The 20758-nt window shown below is 43.9% G+C and overlaps 1 protein-coding gene across 7 annotated transcripts in view; it reads left to right on the top strand.

Annotated features, from left to right (window-relative positions):
- The window catches only part of LOC139366153 (collagen alpha-1(XXIII) chain-like), a 220588-nt gene that overhangs the window by 172901 nt on the left and 26929 nt on the right, over positions 1–20758 (top strand). For 5 of the 7 annotated variants that reach the window (XM_071103311.1, XM_071103310.1, XM_071103307.1 and 2 more), the window contains 4 exons: positions 12272–12298; positions 12393–12419; positions 14874–14900; positions 17822–17848. In XM_071103311.1, the coding sequence (XP_070959412.1) occupies positions 12284–12298; positions 12393–12419; positions 14874–14900; positions 17822–17848 (96 nt within the window). In that variant the 5' untranslated portion in view covers positions 12272–12283. Of the gene's footprint in view, positions 1–10652; positions 10826–12271; positions 12299–12392; positions 12420–14873; positions 14901–17821; positions 17849–20758 lie in introns of those variants that run through there. The other 2 variants (XM_071103313.1, XM_071103312.1) reach the window with 2 other exon arrangements.

Genomic DNA, 20758 nt, shown 5'->3' with positions numbered 1-20758 from the left:
GCATCTTGTCCTGACAAAATATCCCGTTTAAAACGGGAACGTTTTTTTTCCAAAAATGAAAATACTGCCCCTAGAGTCGCAACAGGTTTTAACAAACCTACTAGGACCTTCAAAAAGTTGGTGCTGGCTTATCAGCTCAACATTCGGTACTCAAAACATTTACTTGGATCTACTTCATTCTGGACACAGTTCACTTAATGGAAAAATATGATTGTTTTAGATGACATTACGTTCTTGCTTAATAAATAACTGGTGCCACCCAAACTATAGAATTGAGTAATACATTGTCAAAAACATGTTTTATTCAATTATTCATACCTCTGTCCCAAATTTCCTCATTGTGTCCTTTACCCACACTGTGTCCCTTACAGCCAGTTTGAGTAAAGTTTGTACTGGTTGCTATCTAATGTTCCACAGGAAGCTTATCTCAAACCCAAACACCAGATGGCAGCCTCTAATTTAATATCAGTCCCAATGCTCAATCCCTCTATCTGTCATGTGACCTTGTATTGAAACATTTACTTCTTCAAATTGCTAAGATATTGCATTATTAGAATGCTATCTGAAAGCTTATTTCTATATACTCTGTTACTTTCACAAGTCTCCATATCTGTTTCTTTCAACTAGGACTCCCTTTCCAATAGGAGCACCTCAATCACTACTGCTATTGCACCTGGATCACTCTCAAACAATGTTCTGCTTTTCCCCATTACAAGGTTTAAAACAAAACAAACATGATAACTTTCTCCATATTAGAAGGCATTCTTTTCATTTTAGTACCTTCAAAAAGTTACTATATATTTTTATTACCAATCTCTGTTGAATATTCATTTTCTGCTTCAATATTTATTAGATGTCTATTATTTTAAGATTCATATGTAATGCTTTGGAGGGATCAATATGTATTAACTGGGTTGGCACTGTCTATCAGTCCCCTGTAGATGGCGTGCTCTGTCCATAATAAGTCTGGCACCTGAGACAGCACAGACAGTTTCCATTTTGCCTACTCACAAATTGGTTTAGAATGTCATCATTTGGGATATCAACAAAAACTCCATCGGGAGTAAAATAAATTGTAATAATCAATTATTATTATCATTATTATTATTATTATTTTCCATTGTTCCTTCATCTTTATCCCTAGTAACCCATTATACATTTGTGTTGCATCACAAATTCCTCCTCTACACCAGTGTTCTTTTCATACAGGGGTTTACATATTCACTCGTGTTCTATTTAACAGCACATTCGGGGAAAATATTCTCTTCTTTCTAATCTCCATACAGAATTACTATAAATCGTATAAAACTTTAGTCATTCATTGCCACATCGCAGAAACGATGACAAAGCAGGAGCCCGGGGGTGCATATTGTCAAGGAAATCTCAGTGCCCGGGGGCATCAATGAACATTGTTACAGCCCTTACCCATCTCAACTGTTACTTTTCAATGGCTTCTCTACAATGTGTAGATCGATGGGCGGTGGTGTACAGAACCCCTAGATAACGTTATATAGTGCCTTCGGTGTGTATTCAGACCCCTTGACTTTTTCCACATTTTGTTACATTACGTCCTTATTTTAAAATGGATTAAATATACTTTTTTTCTCAGAAATCTACACACAATACCACATAATGACAAAGAAAAAACAGATTGTTAGAATTTAAAAATAGAAAATATATAAAAAATAACTTCTTTACATAAGTATCCAGACCCTTTGCTATGAGACTCGAAATTCTTAACCTTTTCACACGTACCAACAAATGGATGTGATCATTCTACAGTGGTCCCTGCAGCGTACACTCAAACCGGTGTGATTTCAACGCTTATTTATAACGTCCAGTTTTGATTGACTCAACAATCAGCATTTGAGCTGACCACACTGTTTTTTCACAGAAACATTTTGCACAAACACAGTCCTTACACAGTCCAGAATGTAACCAGTATATTTTTGGATGCAATGTTCAGACATTCACAGAAGTAGCTACAGCATAACACAATCATTCAAACCGGAAAATGTAGGCTACATTTGTCCTAGCGCTAACTGAGGTAAGATTGACGTAACACAAGCGGTCATATTTGTATTTCTCTCGGCTGACAGAAACCACAATATAAATTAGCTAATAGCAATTACTATTTATAATTCAGTACATCACGGAAGAGCTCACCATTGATCTAAATAATTGGGTAAAACACTTTCTATTTATTTGTCACCATGTTTGTTTTTTCGCATCAGCCCGAAGATAATAAGAGGAGACAAGATGAGTTTGGTTGAAGGGGGTGTATTGTCTATGATCATTCACTTCCCTTCATTCACTTCCGGACATTTACCTGAAAGATGAGTGAACCATTCCTTCACCTCATTATAACATCTTTGGTCTGACAGATGTTTACGTGACACCCAGAATGCATTGTATAATGTTAACAAACATGGCGCCACACATAGCTGGCACATAGCTTAGCATAAGCTCATTATAATCAGTGTAACCTTCAAAAAGTATTTTATATACATCCTAGGTGTCTATTATAATCTATGCAATCATCGGAATGCATTATTTGTCACCAGTACTTGAAAACATGTGAATAAAACTGCAAATATATTATGCTCCATACAAACATGCATACATAATTATATACATACTGTATGTGCCTACAGTAGAAACAACAACACGATATACAGAAAATAAAGAACTTACTTTGATAGGAATGTACACATCTCCAAAGTTATTATTTGTAAGGAAAACAATAAGGAAGGCAATGAGAGCGCCAGCCAGAACATTTTCCAATTAGTGCAAGACTGCGCAAATGTCTGCATACTTGATCTGTGCAAACACACACACCAAATGGGGCAGGATATATAATGTGTTTAAACACTCACCTTTTGTCTTTTTCCTTTCCTCCTCCACCTTTGGCTCACTCATGAAACACTTTTTTTTTTTTTTTTAACTCTGTTTATTAAGTTTTGAACATACACACATACAGACAAGACAAAGCAATATAAATAATATACTCAACTAGAAAAAAAATACAAATAAAAATACAAATAAAAAAATAGCTTTAAAGATACCATACTTTAGACAAGTTAAACACACCGGGCAGAAGGCTACAGAGGTTAAAGGGCAATCTATAGTACAGGGACAGGGCAAACATCTCACCATTGTTCCTGTAAACAGTCAAGGGATAAGGGTGGAGAAATGCAACCACTCACAGAGAGTCATGGCCACAGACCGACCATCCACTGGACAAAAAAAAAGTTTACAATGCTTTAAAATAAAAAAAATAAAATGATTATTCATGTAGGCGTGAACAAAATGTATAAATAACTGGGAAAAACAAGCTCACACTTCAGTCTCTGCCTGGGCAAGATGAACAAGGCATCTGCGGACCACAATCAATAAGCACATGGATCTTAATCCCCCCCCCAGCAAAAACACAGAGAGAAACTCCCCCAACCCTTAAGTCACAGACTTATTTTAGTATTAATTGGAATGCCAAATCAAATCAAATCAAATCAAATTTTATTTGTCACATACACATGGTTAGCAGATGTTAATGCGAGTGTAGCGAAATGCTTGTGCTTCTAGTTCCGACAATGCAGTAATAACAAGTAATCTAACTAACAATTCCAAAACTACTGTCTTGTACACAGTGTAAGGGGATAAAGAATATGTACATAAGGATATATGAATGAGTGATGGTACAGAGCAGCATAGGCAAGATACAGTAGATGGTATCGAGTACAGTATGTACAAATGAGATGAGTATGTAAACAAAGTGGCATAGTTTAAAGTGGCTAGTGATACATGTATTACATAAGGATACAGTCGATGATATAGAGTACAGTATATACGTATGCATATGAGATGAATAATGTAGGGTAAGTAACATTATATAAGGTAGCATTGTTTAAAGTGGCTAGTGATATATTTACATCATTTCCCATCAATTCCCATTATTAAAGTGGCTGGAGTTGAGTCAGTGTCAGTGTGTTGGCAGCAGCCACTCAGTGTTAGTGGTGGCTGTTTAACAGTCTGATGGCCTTGAGATAGAAGCTGTTTTTCAGTCTCTCGGTCCCAGCTTTGATGCACCTGTACTGACCTCGCCTTCTGGATGATAGCGGGGTGAACAGGCAGTGGCTCGGGTGGTTGATGTCCTTGATGATCTTTATGGCCTTCCTGTGACATCGGGTGGTGTAGGTGTCCTGGAGGGCAGGTAGTTTGCCCCCGGTGATGCGTTGTGCAGACCTCACTACCCTCTGGAGAGCCTTACGGTTGAGGGCGGTGCAGTTGCCATACCAGGCGGTGATACAGCCCGCCAGGATGCTCTCGATTGTGCATCTGTAGAAGTTTGTGAGTGCTTTTGGTGACAAGCCGAATTTCTTCAGCCTCCTGAGGTTGAAGAGGCGCTGCTGCGCCTTCTTCACGATGCTGTCTGTGTGAGTGGACCAATTCAGTTTGTCTGTGATGTGTATGCCGAGGAACTTAAAACTTGCTACCCTCTACACTACTGTTCCATCGATGTGGATAGGGGGGTGTTCCCTCTGCTGTTTCCTGAAGTCCACAATCATCTCCTTAGTTTTGTTGACGTTAAGTGTGAGGTTATTTTCCTGACACCACACTCCGAGGGCCCTCACCTCCTCCCTGTAGGCCGTCTCGTCGTTGTTGGTAATCAAGCCTACCACTGTTGTGTCGTCCGCAAACTTAATGATTGAGTTGGAGGCGTGCGTGGCCACGCAGTCGTGGGTGAACAGGGAGTACAGGAGAGGGCTCAGAACGCACCCTTGTGGGGCCCCAGTGTTGAGGATCAGCGGGGAGGAGATGTTGTTGCCTACCCTCACCACCTGGGGGCGGCCCGTCAGGAAGTCCAGTACCCAGTTGCACAGGGCGGGGTCGAGACCCAGGGTCTCGAGCTTGATGACGAGCTTGGAGGGTACTATGGTGTTGAATGCCGAGCTGTAGTCAGTGAACAGCATTCTCACATAGGTATTCCTCTTGTCCAGATGGGTTAGGGCAGTGTGCAGTGTGGTTGAGATTGCATCGTCTGTGGACCTATTTGGGCGGTAAGCAAATTGGAGTGGGTCTAGGGTGTCAGGTAGGGTGGAGATGATATGGTCCTTGACTAGTCTCTCAAAGCACTTCATGATGACGGATGTGAGTGCTACGGGGCGGTAGTCGTTTAGCTCAGTTACCTTAGCTTTCTTGGGAACAGGAACAATGGTGGCCCTCTTGAAGCATGTGGGAACAGCAGACTGGTATAGGGATTGATTGAATATGTCCGTAAACACACCGGCCAGCTGGTTTGCGCATGCTCTGAGGGCGCGGCTGGGGATGCCGTCTGGGCCTGCAGCCTTGCGAGGGTTAACACGTTTAAATGTCTTACTCACCTCGGCTGCAGTGAAGGAGAGACCGCATGTTTTCGTTGCAGGCCGTGTCAGTGGCACTGTATTGTCCTCAAAGCGGACAAAAAAGTTATTTAGTCTGCCTGGGAGCAAGACATCCTGGTCCGTGACTGGGCTGGATTTCTTCCTGTAGTCCGTGATTGACTGTAGACCCTGCCACATGCCTCTTGTGTCTGAGCCGTTGAATTGAGATTCTACTTTGTCTCTGTACTGGCGCTTAGCTTGTTTGATAGCCTTGCGGAGGGAATAGCTGCACTGTTTGTATTCGGTCATGTTACCAGACACCTTGCCCTGATTAAAAGCAGTGGTTCGCGCTTTCAGTTTCACACGAATGCTGCCATCAATCCACGGTTTCTGGTTAGGGAATGTTTTAATCGTTGCTATGGGAACGACATCTTCAACGCACGTTCTAATGAACTCGCACACCGAATCAGCGTATTCGTCAATGTTGTTATCTGACGCAATACGAAACATCTCCCAGTCCACGTCCATCAGAGGATGGACTGTTTAAAGTAAGACCGGAATGGAGACCAAGCCTCATCAAACAGTTTGGGGTTCCCACGTGAATTGAATTGAATTTTTTCTAGTTTCAGAGAGCACAACACATCCCTCACCCAATATTTATAAGATGGGGGAGCTGCCATCTTCCAGTTCTGTAGTATTAGCCGTCTAGCTAAAAGAGTTGTATAAGCAACAGTGTCCGACTGGATTCTTGATAGGGGGGTACCCATGGGCAGTACTCCAAAAAGGGCTGTAAGGGGAGACGGATCTATAACAGTGTAATATATCAGAGAAACATTTAAATATTAATTCCCAGAAACCTGACAGTTTATGACAGCCCCAAAACATATGCAACAGTGTGGCTGGTTCCACCTTACATCTGACACAGGTAGGATCAAAATCAGATAATATTCTTCCAAGTTTGGCCCCCGACCAGTGGATACGGTGAACCACCTTGAATTGAATGAGGCTGTGTCTAGTGCTAAAAGAGGACGAGTGCACCCTGTGCAGCACAGATTCCCAGGCGTCTTCCCCAAGTTCCTCCCCCAAATCCTTTTCCCATCGAGTCTTTAAAGGCACCAAAGAAGGGTTCTGTAAGTCATGAATGATTGCATACACATCTGAAATTGCGCCCCTAGGAAGCTTGTTCAGCTCCAAGATGCTCTCTATAGCTGTATTCGCAGGCCTATTGGGAAATCCAGGTGTATTAGCCCTGACAAAGTTTCTAGTCTGGAGATAGCGGAAAAAGTGGGAACGGGGGAGATTGAACTTTTCCTGCAGCTGAGAAAAAGAGGCAAATGTACCATCAAAGAATAATTGGGCTAGCGAGGAAAGGCCTAGTGAGTGCCAAATGCCAAAAGCCCCATCATTCAAAGATGGAGGAAATAAAATGTTCTGATTGATTGGGCCCGATAGAGAAAAGCCTCGGAGGCTAAAGGCTAAACGGAACTGATTCCAAATTTTAAGAGACTGCTTTACAATTGGGTTGGCACACCTTTTGCCTAGGGACACTGGGAGAGACGAGCACAGCACAGAGGAAAGTGCTGCAGGTTTACACGATTCAGACTCCATCTGGACCCAGAGTGGTCTAGGGCCAGTAGGATCAGTCTGCAGCCAGTACAGAACGGCTCTAAAATTTGCAGCCCAGTAGTATGTCTGAAAATTTGGTAGAGCTAAACCCCCCAATGACCTAGGCTTCTGTAAATGTTTTCTACCAATCCGTGGTACCTTGCCATCCCAAATAAAATGCATGAATGTTTGATCCAGTGAAATAAAAAAAGATTTTGGAATAAAAATGGGTAAACATTGAAATAAATATAGAAATTTGGGCAACACATTCATTTTAATGACATTAACCCTTCCGATAAGAGAAAGGGGTAGCGAATTCCAAAAAGTAAAAGATTGTTTCAATCTGTCTGCTAGAGCAACAAAGTTTTCCTGAAACAAATTTGAATATTTCCTTGTCACTTTTACTCCCAAGTAAGTGAATTGATCCCGGACAATCCTAAACTGAGAACTTGTGAAAGAGCACTTTAAAGCAGCCTTGTTTACCGGAAAAAGCTCACTCTTGCCTAGATTCAGCTTGTACCCTGAGATTGATCCAAACTTTTTAAGAACAGATAGGGCACGTGGCAATGAGGTATCGGGATTGGAGATAAACAAAAGGAGGTCGTCAGCATATAGCGAGACTTTCTGCTCCCAGCCCGCCCTGATTATGCCTTGAATGGCATCATTAGAGCGTAGTGCAATGGCGAGAGGCTCGATTGCCAAAGCAAACAACAAGGGGGAGAGTGGGTAACCCTGTCTGGATCCGCGGTGCAAGGGAAAATAGTCAGAGGACAAGTTATTAGTCCGTACCGAAGCCATGGGGGAAAAATAAAGAATCTTTATCCACGCAATGAATTTGGGGCCAAAGCCAAATCTATAAAGGGCAGCTGTTAGGTAATCCCACTCAACGCGGTCAAACGCTTTTTCGGCATCAAGTGAGACCACCACCTCCGGGTCCTCCGACGCTGGGGAGTACAGTATATTCATAAGGCACCTAATATTGAAAAATAAATGCCTATTTCTCACAAAGCCAGTCTGGTCAGAGTGTATTACTTGGTGCAGCAAGCCTTCCATACAGATGGCTAAAAGCTTAGCTAGGATTTTGTAATCACAGTTTAAAAGCGAGATTGGGCGATAGGATCCACATTCCAGGGGGTCTTTGTTTTTCTTTAGTAGTAATGAAATTGAAGCCTGATAAAGACTAGGCGGCAGCTTTGAAGTATTGAGGCACTCTGCAAATAGTCGGGACAAGAATGGGCAAAGCAGACCAGAAAACGTCCTGTAAAATTCGGTTGGAAAACCGTCCGGACCCGGTGATTTACCACTTTTCATTGCGGACACTGCTGTTACAATCTCCTCAAGCGTAAATTCTTCTTCTAGACAGTCATGGGAGTCTGTATCAATTGAAGGCATATTCAAGCCATTAAATAAGGAGTCAATCAGCAAAGGGTCTTGAGGGGATTCAGAGGTGTATAGCGCAGAGTAAAATTGTTTAAATTGATCATTGATCTCTTTATGTATAACTGTGGTATTTGTGGGATTAGCCGTGAGGCCTCAGATTTACGGATCTGATGTGCAAGGAGTTTACTGGCCTTGTCGCCTTGTTCATAGACTTTGTATCGAGCTCGCAAGAGTAACTGTTCAGCTTGCCTGGTAGAAAGCTCATCAAATTCAGATTGGAGTAGTTGGCGCTCTTTATGCAGATCAGAGGAAGGATCCATAGCATACTTCTCATCCAATGTGGCTATGGACTCGCTCAGGTCCCGAAGTCGCTGGGAGCGAACTCTGTTTTGGTTGGCTGTATAAGAAATAATTTGGCCACGTAGGTATGCTTTGAGAGACTCCCATATGGTAGAGCAGGACATACCTGGTGTTGAATTAGTTTCTAGGAATAAGGTAATTTCAGAAGAAATGAAATTGACAAACTCCTTATCTGAGAGTAAAATGGGGTTGAGACGCCATTGATAACACCTAGGGGGTCGCTGTGGAAACTCTAGTTCAAGCACTAATGGTGAATGGTCAGAGATAACAATACTCTCGTAAGTACACTGCCGAAGGTTAGGCAGAAGTTTTTTGTCCAAAAAGAAGTAATCAATCCGGGAGTATGTTTTATGAACATGAGAATAAAATGAATACTGTCTATCTGTAGGATGTAGGAAACGCCAGGCCTCAAACATAGCATATTTCTGAAGAAAGGATTGAATTGTATTTATTTGTGAGGACTTGTCCAGAACTGGGGACATTTTACAGTTGAAATCCCCCCCTAAAATCAACAAATGAGAATCTAAATTGGGAATAGCAGACAGAAAGGAAGAAATTAAACTTGTGTCATCCCAATTGGGAGCATAAACACTAGCCAAAACAAGAGGGGTAGAAAACAGTTCACCAGTTACTATGACGTATCGTCCCTTAGGATCAGCAATAACCTCAGAAGCTACAAAGCGAGTAGCTTTATCAACCAGAATAGCAGCACCTCTTGATTTACTATGAAAGTTTGAGTGGAACACTTGACCAACCCAGTCCTTACGCATCCTAAAATGCTCACCAGTCCTCAAGTGAGTCTCTTGTAGAAATGCAATATTTGCATTCAAACCCTTTAAGTGCGTCAACACCCTCTTACGCTTCACCGGGTTGTTAACCCCTTTCGTATTCCAAGAAATGTACTTGATCGTATTATTTCGGCCCCTCTGGGCATTCCCGTTATTCAACCCTGTCATCAGAGCATAGAATGGAAAAGCAATGAGCGCCCAAAACCCCCAGAATAACTTGTCCCAGAGTAATAATGTACGGTGGTAAATGTTTGGTAAAAGTACAGAAAAAAAAACAGAAAAAAAAACTAAAAAGACAGAATGACAACATTAGAACTGAACAATTCAACCTGCCCCCCCACCCCCTCCCCCTCCACCCCCTCCCCCTCCCCCATCCCAGACAATACCTCCCCAAACGAGGTACAAGCCTAAATAGAACATGTTCTCTTCGCACAGTATGTCTGTGAGAGTGCGGTCTTAAACCTAAACCCACAGTCCCGCTCTTTAAAGTCGTGTTTTGTTAGTGGATCAAGCAGCAAAAAGAAAGATTTGTATGTATTTTTTCAAATAAAAAAAAGGCGAATCCCTTGTGCAAACGGAATGACAAAAGCACCACTTGTAGATGTATATAATTGTATTCACCCGTCTTATAACAGGCATTGAGAGAGAAAATAAATAAAATGTATAAAGGCTCTCAGCCAAAAATCTAATTTGAAGTAAGGAAGTCGTAGTTAGACAATCAAAAATAATAGTAATTATAATAGTAGTCTAGTTGAAGCTGAGACAGCTTACAACCAATACCAAAAAACTATGTGTGCGCAACGTTGAACGTTTGCTGGGCATAAATGACGCTCAAAACTTTTAAAATGAAAGTGAGGCCCCAGAAACCGTGTAGCCTCAGGAGACATTTACTGTTTACTGGGTCAATGCAAACGGATGCAGTAAACAAATAACCAAAACTATTTTGAGTCACTGAGACAATGTGTAAACAAACTAAATAGGTGAGCGAGATAAGGCACGCACACTAGATAATCAAAACATTAGATCACATCGAATAAGCCTGAATAGTTTCACCAACTATAGAAGACTAGCCTGTTATATCTAAACATAATTGTACCACAAGTGGGGTACTTACAATCCACACTGTGAGCATATTCAAGACTTCTTGATGTGACGTTGAATGTGAGCCATAGCCTCATCCGGAGATTCAAATGTGTGGTCTTTACCCTCATGAGATATCCATAAACAGGCCGGGAATCGCAGTCCATACTTCACACTTGGATGGTCCCGAAGTACTCGTTTGGCCTGTCCGAAAGCTGCGCGCTGCCTGGAAACAGTGGGGGAGTAGTCCTGGTAAATGGAAAAGCTTTGTCCTTGAAAGCTCAGAGTGGTATTGCGGGCTCGTCGGAGGATCTCCATCTTCTCATGAAAAAAGTGCACTCGAAGAATTATGTCACGGGGCCTCTCCCCATCCCGGGGCTTTGGGGCGCAGCGACCGGTGGGCTCGATCAATCAGGGGCTTTTCATCCAAGGCAAGAACATCCTTCAGCAGCCCTGAAACGAAATCCGTGGCGCGATGCATTTCAGCGGACTCTGGGACTGATACAAGTCTCAGATTATTGCCGTGAGAGAATCCCTCTAAACTCACACAGCACTCCCTCACCTTTTTCAAATCCGCAGCTAGGCGTTTAACTTCAGTCTCCAGGGATGTAGTTAAATCGGAGACATTAGTAGCAGAGGCCTCCAGTGCTGCAATCGTTGTAGTGTGTGACGCAGTTGTTGTTTTGAGTAATGTAATTGCCGGCACAGTCTCGTTCCGCAGGATGGTTAAATCTGCTTTTAAAGTATCAGAAACCTCCTGTATTCTGGCCTCAATCGTAGCAACCACCTGTGTTTTCATTTCAACTATCTCAGAGCGTAGTAGCCTGATGGCCTCGAGAATGTTCATTTCAGCGCCGCCAGGCCAAGCCGCGCCCCCGGGTAAAGTGTGCGTCCCCGGGCCCTCAGACTCAGGGGAGGGCGGTGATGAGAGCGGGTCTTGTAGGCCGGGTTTTCTCAAAGTCATGCTCTTGGCCTTATGTTTGGTCGACATGCTGACATTCGGAAGCAAAGCAGTCTTGGTTTTTACTGAAAGGGATCACCAAATTAATATTTGAAAATAAATACGGTTCTGCTGCAGAATTCACATAAACTTTAAGAATACCACGGGAGCAAACGGAGAACACGTCAGTCACACATGGCGTCCCCTACCATCCCCCCCTCATGAAACACTTTGTGTTCATGAAACACTTTTGTTATTTACTGTTGTTTATGTCGATTTGTTTATGACGTCAGTTGCATTACCCAACTCTGTTACAGATATTTTTCTGCCCAGAGTTTGTGTGTGTGTGTGTGTGTGTGTGTGTGTGTGTGTGTGTGTGTGTGTGTGTGTGCGTGTGCGTGTGCGTGTGCGTGTGCGTGTGCGTGTGTGTGTGTGTGTGTGTGTGTGCGCGTGTGCGTGTGTGTGTGTGTGCGTGTGTATGTGTGCGTGTGAGACAGACACACAGGGAGAATGTTGTACTAGAGGGGTGACATCATTGTTGGTTTGGCAAACAGAACCAGTGTCCTCGGAGTCATGAGTGAGATTTACAAGCAGCCATTGACTCATTTTATACTTCATTGACTCACACACACTCACACTTTATAGGCTGTTCTCTAATGGATCTCTGGGGCAATCACTGCTCAAAACACATGGGTTAATATGTCTCTTTTAATTTTCTTTTTCTCTTGTTCTCTCTTTCCCTCACTATCTCTCCGTAGGGCCCGCTCGGCATGGATGGCAAACCAGTGAGTATCTATTTGACAGTTGAATGAAACATCCTCGAATTTTACTGCAATCTTTTATTGATTTTAACTCATTGACTCTCTCTCCTCTTCGTAGGGTCTCCCAGGTCCTAAAGGAAGTCAGGTACGCTCATTCCTCTCATTCCTGCAGTGGTTATCATGTTGTTGGGAGTGGGACACACGTAAAAGTTACAGGGATATAATATAATATATATCACATAATATATATATGATATATAATAAGTCTGTGAACGTAGGTGATTATTGGAATCTGTAAGACAGGTGACTCGTTTCTGCACGTCATCAATCGTTATTTATTGTCCTAGTTGGAAAATACATCTAGAGTGAGTTGGCGAGGTTACCATCAGTAGCAATCATGTAATCCTTCCAAAAGTTGTCCCAGCCTCTCCAGACCTCATTGGAGTCATGACTCAGCTCTGCCTGAGGACAGAGCACTGAAACCCCTATTCACTCCAGCCCTGGGGCCCATCTATCAGCCAGTCCCTGGCGGTACACTTCCCCAACACACTGCCCTACCCACACACACTCACTCAGGGAGAAAGGACATTGGGGATAGGGGGAACAGCCGAGGCGAAGAGAATGGGTTAGGAGAGCGGGAGAGAGGGTGAAAAAGAGAGAGAGAGAGTTTATGACTTTCGACAGAGGCGAAAGTCACACACACACTCAAAAGTCATTACTACGGCCACCTTGCTCAGCCTTGGCCACGAAGAGAGGACTCATTTATCCACTGAAACACTTGCAGAGCACTGAGAGCGGTTTGAATAGCACTCTCCAAACATCATTAATCAGTTGTTTCCTGCTAAAGAAGATGTCAAGCTGGGGTTGTCCTTTAAAGGGGCTTTCACAGCAATCAGAGCTCTGCTGTTAAAGTCAACCAGGTGTGGCACAGGCCTTCTTACTGTGTTTTTACTGATGGGCGACCTCACAGCACACCACACCGTAGAGGAGGAGTGACAGGAGAGATGGATGTGAGTGGAAAGAGGGAAGGAAGAGAAAGGTAGACGAAGAGAGGGGGATAAGGAGAGTGAGGGGGTAAAGAGAAAGGATAAATGGAGGATACGGAGTTAGAGAGGAACGATAAAAGATGCCCAGGGCAAGAGAGAGAGAGAAAACTAGACGAAGAAGAAGAGTGAGAGGTTGGAGGTCCAGACAGCTTGGTGCCCTGATCTTCCCTCCCTCCTTTTCTCCAACTCTTCCCCTCTCTTCCTCTCTGTCTCTCTGGGCCTGAAGGAAATGGAAGAGAGCAGGAGTTAAGCTTCTCCCTGTCAACAAGTGGGGAATCGCATTACCCCTCCTTTATCCCCTCTTTTCCCCTGCCGCTACCGTCTCTTTCCCCTCACACTATCCCCTCTTTTTCCCCTTCACACTTTTCCTTCACACTAACTCCCCTTCCCCCTCGCTCTACCCCCATCTCACCTAACAATATCCCCCCTTCTCCCCTCGCTCTATCCCCCCTTTTCCTTCACTCCAACCCCCTTCCCCCTCACTCTACCCCCTCTTTTCCCTTCACACTACACCCTCTTTTACCCACGCTCTACCCCCTCTTTTCATCTCACACTTTTCCCCCTTCTCCACTCACTTCCTTTCCTTGTCTTACCCAGTGTAGGAGAGAAATACAGAAAGACTCTTTTTCACACACACATGCACACACACTGAGTTCAGCTCAACCTGTCGGCCTGTAGGACATTATTAGCAGATGTCCCCTACAGCTCTCCAGTATGGTCGATCACGGTGGGTTTGTGATCTTTCCAGTATGGTCGATCACAGTGGGCTTGCGGTCTGCGGTCAGGAGCCACATTCACAGTCCCAGTGCCACCTGTCATCAGATAGATCAGTGTGCCTGAGAGGTGGGTGAGAGGATGGCCCATAGTGAGGATTAGCTCATCTATGAGTCCACTGTCCATAGGGGAACTACTCAGCCAGTCAACCAGTCAAATCATCCCTAACACACACAGTGTGTCAAAATAGCGTTAGCTCAGTCAAAGCATAGCTTCAGTGCGCTGTGGCTGCCAACCCCTTAGCGATAATAGCGAATGGTTCCTCTCCAGTCTCCATACCGAACAACACAGTTCTACCTCATTACATGGAAAAGTCATTCTCTGCGGGAGGGGTGGAAGAATGTAATTTCTCATTACCTCAGAAACCCTTCAACAGGACTCCCGGAGGCTTTTTACTCAGTCGGCAAACATTAGCGAAAGTCGCTAAATGTTTGCGAAAAGAGCTCAGGTCGTTTTTACGCTGGCTCACGTTCAGAGACAAAACTTTTAAACTCCCTATGACTTTCGACAAGGTGTATTTCTGTGAGTGACATGGATATATGGGGCAAAATCATCACATTCTGTTTGATTGAATGCCATCCCCTGGTTGTTAATAGTGAATCAGGGAGATATGTGCCTTATTGTTGGAGTGCGATCACCCCAGAGTCTTCTTATTAAGCAGAAGGTAAAAAAAAAAAGATCCTGTGGCGATATCCATTTTTTCCCCGCAGTTGAACAGCATCAAACACAGATTTGTAACAACTGATTTTTCTCTCGTTATCTCTCGTTTTTTTCTCCAGGGACCAGTGGGACTCAAGGGAGATAAGGTATGTTCAAATATAAAACTTTACCTCACTCCCAGCTGTACTGTGTGCAGAATCCAGAAGGATGTGCAACTGGGAATTGCATCCTGTGCACGGATTGTGCACATTGACTGACAGATGGACACACACACACACGCGTTCTCAGACACCTTCTATCAAACAAGCCATATTTTACACAAAACACCCACACACGCTCTCAATCACCCGCCCGCACACACATTCTCACATGTCTCCTATCCAACAGCACATAGATTACCTGGCCTGCATGTACTGTACAGAGCTCATATATGAGCTGCAGTCAGAGATCTCTCATGTCAGGACATGAACCGGTTCACAGCCCTGTAGCACTGTACTGTGGCATACTGCTAAGATCCCATCCACCTCTTTTTCAATGATACTCACACACTGTCACACTTTGCCCAGCCCAATATGTTTGAAATGGATAGCACTATATTGGACCAATGGGTGACTCTGTGTTTGTGTGTTTGTACATGCTAGTGCGCGTGTGTGTGTGTGTGTGTGTGTCATATGCGTGTGTGGAGCTTTTAAGCATGGTCACAGGAGCAACACAAGTGTGGTAAAGTGAACATCAATTTGGAATGACGGATGATGCGAAGGTTCCGGAAGGCTGCCATTCTGTAATCACCATAGCCCTGTTATGAGAACACAGAGCCCAAATCCATCTGAGCAGCAGCAACACTCAGCACGTGTCCTCTCCTCTCAACAGCTTCCATTGTGGGAGATGATTCATGAATCCATATTTCATTGGCTTTGCAGATGGTGGCTTTGGTTTACTTACTGTAGCATCACCGCTAATTGTGTCGTTTCACTGCTGTCAACTGTTCCAAATTTAGACCCAAGTGTGTGTGGCCGAAATGAATAATGACTGTAGAAATAAAACGTGACACCCAGCCCATGACTGTTGTTCAGGGACAAGACATCGAGGTAGTGGAGGAGGACTGTACATTCTTGGGTGTTGTATTTAACCACACGCTACAGCAGGGGAAATGCACAGAACAGATTTATAAGAAAGGACCGTTAAGGCTCTAATTTTGAAGGAAGCAAACCTCTTTTTTTTTTTTTTTTTGAATTTGACCCCTTTTTCTCCCCAATTTCGTAGTATCCAATTGTTGTAGTAGCTACTATCTTGTCTCATCGCTACAACTCCCGTACGGGCTCGGGAGAGACGAAGGTTGAAAGTCATGCGTCCTCCGATACACAACCAACCAAGCCGCTGCTTCTTTAACACAGCGCACATCCAAACCGGAAGCCAGCCGCACCAATGCGCCGGAGGAAACACCGTGCACCTGGCCACCTTGGCTAGCGTACACTGCGCCCAGCCCGCCACAGGAGTCGCTGGTGCGCGATGAGACAAGGACATCGCTACCGACCAAGCCCTCCCTAACCCGGGCGACGCTAGGCCAATTGTGCGTCGCCCCACGGACCTCCCGGTCGCGGCCGGTTACGACAGAGCCTGGGCGCGAACCCAGGACTCTGATGGCACAGCTGGCGCTGCAGTACAGCGCCCTTAACCACTGCGCCACCCGGGAGGCCCTGGAAGCAAACCTTTTTTAATGGTGATTGTCACGTCCCGACCGTAGTTCCTTTTTTATGTCTCTATTTTAGTTTGGTCAGGGCGTGAGTTGGGGTGGGCATTCTATGTTTTTGTTCTATGTTTTTGTATTTCTGTGTTTGGCCTGGTATGGTTCCCAATCAGAGGCAGCTGTCTATAGTTGTCTCTGATTGAGAACCATACTTAGGTAGCCTGTTCCCACCTGGTGTTTGTGGGTAGTTATTTTCTGTTTTAGTGTGTTTTGCACCTGGCGGAGCTGTTTCGGTTGTTTATTTTGTTCCTTGTTGTATTTAGTGTTCAGTTTATTAAAATAATGAACACTTACCACGCTGCATCTTGGTCCTCACCTTCTTCCACCAACGGTCGTTACAGTGATCATGTTTTATTGTCACTATTTTACAAGTCCTTCATTGAAAGTGTCTTAAAAACGGTTGCAATGCACCTTTATCTCAATATCAAATCCTTTCTGGGTAACAATTAAGTACCTTACTGTGATTGTTTAAAATTAAAATGGTCAAAAAGAAAGAATTGCTTCTTAGCTAAGTGCAATTTCTCAAGCAAGAATGTTGCTCGGACTGTCTGGAAGTGGTCTGAGGGGCCTAATGGGCTGGGTGTGTAACCTGAAAACTAGCCGTTATTGGCAGAGAAGAGGGCAAACTCTCTTTGTTATTGGTCTGTTGACTTAAGATGTCACCAGATGGCTCAAAAAAAATCCAACCGAGCCAAACAAACTACAATTTCAGGCGGCCTTTTCAAACAGCTCTTACACTAAAAGTGCATTATCATAATTTGCACAACTTCTCAGTATTATTCTTAGGAAATATATATAATACGGGAAAATCACGTATTTGAGAGCCCTGCTCCTAGCTCTGCAAGTAAGGTGATGGGTGTCAAGCAGACAGGTCTGGAGGTCATCTATGACAAAAGAGCCCTCACTACGGCCCACAAGGTACAGCTGGACCCCAGACATCCTCTTTACCAGGAGTTTGAGCTACTCCCTTCGGGGTGACGTTATAGGGCCCCAGGGTACAAAATGGATAGAGCCAAGCAATCCTCTGTCTAAGTAGCATTAAGGCTTCTGAATGTTTTAAACCAACCACCAGTAGGAAGGTGGCCTACAGTTGAAATTTAGTTGACAGAATGTACTGATATATAGTGTACAGATGAATCATTGACCTCTCATGAATTGTACCTTTTCTACCTGCATGTATTGTCAGCAAGTCCTTGTCTATATTTGATTATGTGTATTTATGTCTGCACAGTGCAGCAACCCAAATTTTCCCACAGGGATAATCAAGCCATTGTCTTTTGTTGTGTTGATGGTTGATCTCCATTTGTGTGTCCTCTACAGGGTGACCAGGGAGATATTGGGCCCAGGGTAAGTTTCTCTCCCTCTCTAAACCTGTTTCCCTATCTCGCTCACTCTCTCTGACTGTTGAACTGAACGATGTAGGGTATGCATAGAGCGTTCAGAAAGTATTCAGACCCCTTGACTTTTTCCACATTTTGTTGTGTTATAGCCTTATTCTAAAAGGTATTAAACAATGTATTTTTTTTCTCAGCAAATCTACACACAATACCCCATAATGGCAAAGCGAAAACAGGTTTTTAGAAATTTTTGCAAATGTATTAAAAATAAAAAACAGAATTACCTTATTTACATAAATATTTAGACCCTTTGCTAGGAGACTCGAAATTGAGCTCAGGTCCATTGACCACCCTTGAGATGTTTCTGCAACTTGATTGGAGTCCACTTGTGGTAAATTCAACTAATTGGACATGATTTGGAAAGGCACACACCTGTCTACATAAGGTCTCACAGTTGACAGTGTATGTCAGAGCAGAAACCAAGCCTTGAGGTCGAAGGAATTGTCCGTAGAGCTCCGGGACAGGATTGTGTCGAGGCACAGATCTTGAGAAGGGTACCAATACATTTCTGCAGCATTGAAGGTTCCCAAGAACATAGTGGCCTCCAACATTATTAAATGGAAGAAGTTTGAAACCATCGAGTTTGGAACCACCTCTCTTCCTAGAGCTGGCCGCCCGGCCAAACTGAGCAATCGGGGGAGAAGGTCCTTGGATAGGGGGGTGACCAAGAACCCAATGATCACTCTGACAGAGCAACAGAGTTCCTCTGTGGAGATGGGAGAACCTTCCAGAAGGACAACAATCTCTGCAGCACTCCACCAATCAGGCCTTTATGGTAGAGTGGCCAGACGGAAGTCACTCCTCAGTAAAAGGCACATGACAACCTGCTTGGAGTTTGGACTCTCAGACCATGAAAAACAAGATTCTGTTGTTCAGTGGCAGGGACTGGGAGCAAAGTACAGAGAGATCCTTGATGGGAGCCCGGACGTGAACTCGATCGAACATCTCTGGAGAGACCTGTGCAGGGACGCTCCCCATCCAACCTGACAGAGCTTGAGAGGGTCTACAGAGAAGAATGGGAGAAACTCCCCAAATACAGGTGTGCCAAGCTTGTAGCGTCGTACCCAAGAAGACACGGGGCTGTAATCGCTGCCAAAGTTGCTTCAACAAAGTAAAGGTTCTGAATACTTATGTAAATGTGATATACGTATATATATATTTTTTTTATACGTTTGCAAAAAAAAATAAAAAATGTTTTTTGCTTTGTCATTATGAGGTGTTGTGTGTAGATTGATGAGGGGAAATTAACAATGTAATACATTTCAGGATAAGACTGTAACGTAACAAAATGTGGAAAAGTCAAGGGGTCTGAATGCTTTCCGAATGTACTGTACGTACAGTACACTGTATGTATGCACCTGACCTGAGGAAATTCAAGCAACGAGGGTGTTTGTTTGAATAAAGCACCTCAACTCCTGTTCTCCAACTCTGTTCTCCAACTCTTGTTTACGTCCCAAACTCTATCATCTGTTCTCTGGCTCCATCTGTCTCCCCTCCCTCCCTCCCGTTCCCCCTCTCCCTGCATATTAGGGTAATGGTCCATCCCAAATGGAGAAAAAAGGCGATGGGGAGTGGGTGGAGGGGAATTGGCTATGTGGAGTATTTATAACATCTGAAAAACACTCTCATCGTTCATCATTTCCTTGTTAACACATGTATATGCACAGAAAGACATTACCGGTCTTTACACACACCGTTAACACACTGTATAATTCCTCTGATCATTTAGGCGAGGCGGTGTATGTGTGGGTGCGTGAATTTCTGCGTTTGTGTGTATGTGTTTTCCCAACGTGGCTAGCATGACGGCCGAACCCAGAACTCACTCTTCCTCTTCTGATGAGGTTTTAAAAGCTCCCCCTGTTCCAGTCAAATATAAGAAGTGAAGCCATTTAAGTATGGTGGAAATACTTATATGTCACCGTGGAAACCCCAAAACTAGGACTCCGAGCCAGAACTAGCATCCCGAGGGGACCGGTCTCCTCCAAACCATCTCTTTATACATTGTGGGGGTAATCTCTCTCTGCATCTGGAGTATGCTGTCATTGTTGCCTTTTCATGATGTGATATCATCCATCCCTGTATTTAACATCTATATAATTATCTCCTACTTTACTCAGTGCAGGTCCAAAAACTGCTCCCCTGGGGACATCTGGTGTGGACGATTCTGTAAGAAGTCATGGCCTTAGATTAACAGTTTTACAGTCCTGTATATCTTATCACTGTGCTTAATGAGGTTACTCTGGGTTAGGTGACAGATTACAGGCAAACGTTGTCTCCTACCTACTGTCGGTAAGAGCCCTTCTTTATATACTCAGCTACTGCTCTCTCTCTCTCTCTCTCTCTCTCTCTCTCTCTCTCTCTCTCTCTCTCTCTCTCTCTCTCTCTCTCTCTCTGTCAGAGCCTGCATCCCAAATGGTACCCTGTTCCCTATATAGTGCACTACTTTTGACCATATATGGGAACTAGGGTGTCATTTGGGATGCAACCACTGTCTCTCATTCACATCTAATTCTGAACCACACTGGTGTTTGTGAGGTATTGCGAGCTATTGCTATTACATGTCAGCGAAGGACAAACCCAGTGGTATTTACGGCGCGGTCGGCAACATTGATGAAATTCCTGACTTTTATCTAGCCATAAGTCCCTTTGGTTTCCCAGCCTACCAGCCAATCATGCTCGATCTTGCGGTAATTTTCTGTGTGGTAATGAATCCCTTTGGCATTATGCGTCAGCTATTGCGCCAAGGGATAAACAGTGTACTTGGATGCGGCGCCTGTAGCTGCGATCTGGGTAGCTTTAGAGCCACAAAGGATTGCTTTAGAAGCACACGTTTTGCCAAAACAAAGCAGCTCGCAGCCTG

The sequence above is a fragment of the Oncorhynchus clarkii genome, chromosome 14 (assembly GCF_045791955.1).
Source record: "Oncorhynchus clarkii lewisi isolate Uvic-CL-2024 chromosome 14, UVic_Ocla_1.0, whole genome shotgun sequence".
Classification (NCBI taxonomy): domain Eukaryota; kingdom Metazoa; phylum Chordata; class Actinopteri; order Salmoniformes; family Salmonidae; genus Oncorhynchus; species Oncorhynchus clarkii.
This window is presented reverse-complemented; position numbering and strand designations above follow the sequence as displayed.